Source organism: Lactuca virosa, chromosome 8, assembly GCF_052849685.1.
Source record: "Lactuca virosa cultivar CGN04683 chromosome 8, Lactuca_virosa_CGN04683_v6, whole genome shotgun sequence".
NCBI lineage: Eukaryota > Viridiplantae > Streptophyta > Magnoliopsida > Asterales > Asteraceae > Lactuca > Lactuca virosa.
Window position 1 is genome coordinate 153,805,659 of NC_136433.1, and position 1,915 is coordinate 153,807,573.

General features: G+C 36.7%; 1 protein-coding gene across 2 annotated transcripts in view; it reads left to right on the plus strand.

The window, feature by feature from the left end:
- Window positions 1-537: 537 nt before the first annotated feature.
- Window positions 538-1,915, plus strand: part of LOC145129689 (formin-like protein 13) — a 7,722-nt gene continuing 6,344 nt past the window's right edge. For both annotated transcript variants that reach the window (XM_079064464.1, XM_079064465.1), the window contains exons 1-2: window positions 538-728; window positions 1,230-1,915. The exon at window positions 1,230-1,915 is cut by the window's right edge and continues 18 nt beyond it. In XM_079064464.1, the coding sequence (XP_078920590.1) occupies window positions 656-728; window positions 1,230-1,915 (759 nt within the window). In that variant the 5' untranslated portion in view covers window positions 538-655. The remainder of the gene's footprint in view (window positions 729-1,229) is intronic.

The following is a 1,915-nucleotide window of genomic DNA, read 5'->3' on the forward strand; positions in this document are numbered from 1 at the left end:
TGGAACTTCGGTGTCAACTATTGCAGGAACAAATCTCGAGATCCTGTGGCTTGTGGGATGGAGATCATTCCCATCCCCACACACTTGAACTTATATCAATTTTCTAATCTACTAGAAAATTGATATAGGCATGTGGCGCAGTACCATTGGTGTAGTCTTTGATTTTGAAAACACAAGGACCATTGGTGTAACACTATCCAAATATATCTTGAAAATGCTACTTTTCGGAAACCATAGGGACCATTTATGAAATTTTGTCAAGTATTAATTAGGGTATTTGGAGAGAGATTGAATTGAAATAAAAAAAATGTTGCATGCGAAACACAAACCCTTGGTGTTGGAGCAACTATTGTGCAACTCTACTGCTGATATGATAGACACAATCACACAAACACAAAGTCGAAGTATACTCGCACGTGTCCGAACCTCGGCTCCATAGGAGGGCAAAAAAAAATAAAAAATAATAATAATAATAAAATAATAAAATATGTATCGACAACCTGACAGGAATCAATCGTCATTGTTAGATTCTATAGACAACCAAAGGCTCTACAGTTTTTCACACGTACAAAACAACAACGAAAATGTACATGTTTTACAGAGGTTGGGGGATTTATCAAAATTGTTTCTAGGGTTTCAGAATTAGTGAATTGGAATGGCGTTGTTACGTAAATTTTTACATAAGAAGCCGCCGGATGGACTTGTTTATGTCTATGAAAGACTATACGGTACTTATTTACCCTTCTATGGAGTAGTTAGTTTGGTATGTTTATGTATGTAATACGATTCTCGTTTCTCTTTAAACCTTTCTCCTTAAATCATCACTTCACTTCTATCTAGGTTTTAGATGCTACTTCTAATATGCGGGTTTGAAAGAGCTAGTAATTTATTTATTTTTCAGCTTTACTCTCTAAACTAGTGTCGGATTATGAACTTGTGGCATTATATTGAAGTGTGATTATTGGATGATTCGATGCTTTAATTGAAAAGCTGAAAAACAGTGGTCTACACATTAGAAATTGAAACTGTGACATTAAGTTAGGATTTTGTTGGGGAACCTTTCTAGGCTATCATTTCTCCTGTTATAAGGTTTTTGTTCTTGAACTTATATCAATTTTCTAGTAGATTAGAGGCAAGTATAATGTTTTTCCAATTTCTTTGTAAGTACGAATTTATTTAAGATTAGAACTTATCTGAGTTTAATTTGATAACGCACCCATTTGGTGTAGTCTTTGACTTCTGTTTCAGAATTAAAACTTGGGAACAAGAAGAGTACAAAGCCTATGTGGGCAACATCATAAGCCAGTTTGAAGAAACTTACCCTGAATCTTCAGCCATGATTTTCAATTTTCGGGAGGGAGATACAGCAAGCAAGATCCACCAATTTTTATCACAATACTTTATTACTATAATGGACTACCCTTGGCACTATGAAGGTTGCCCATTGCTCTCAGTGGAGGTGATCCATCATTTTCTTAAATCAAGTGAAAGCTGGCTCTCACTTGGACAACATAACATTTTGCTAATGCACTGTGAGGTTGGTGGTTGGCCAGTTTTGGCTTTCATGTCGGCTGCTCTTCTACTTTACAGAAAACATTACACTGCTGCAAATAGGGCCCTGGAGATGGTTTATAAGCAGGCCCCACCTGATGTGTCGCCACAGTTGTTGTCACCATTGAATTCGTTGGCTTCTCAGTTGAGGTACTTACAGTATGTGTTAAAGAGGAATGCTGAAGAGCAATGGCCTCCAGCAGACAAACCACTCACATTAGTCTGTGTGGTGATGAGAATGATTCCTGATTTTGATGGAAAAGGGGGTTGTTGTCCTATATTTAGAATTTATGGGCGTGATCCTTTGTTACATGTTGAAAAAAGCTCTAAACTTCTTTTTTCAACTCCAAGGAGGAGTAAAAAT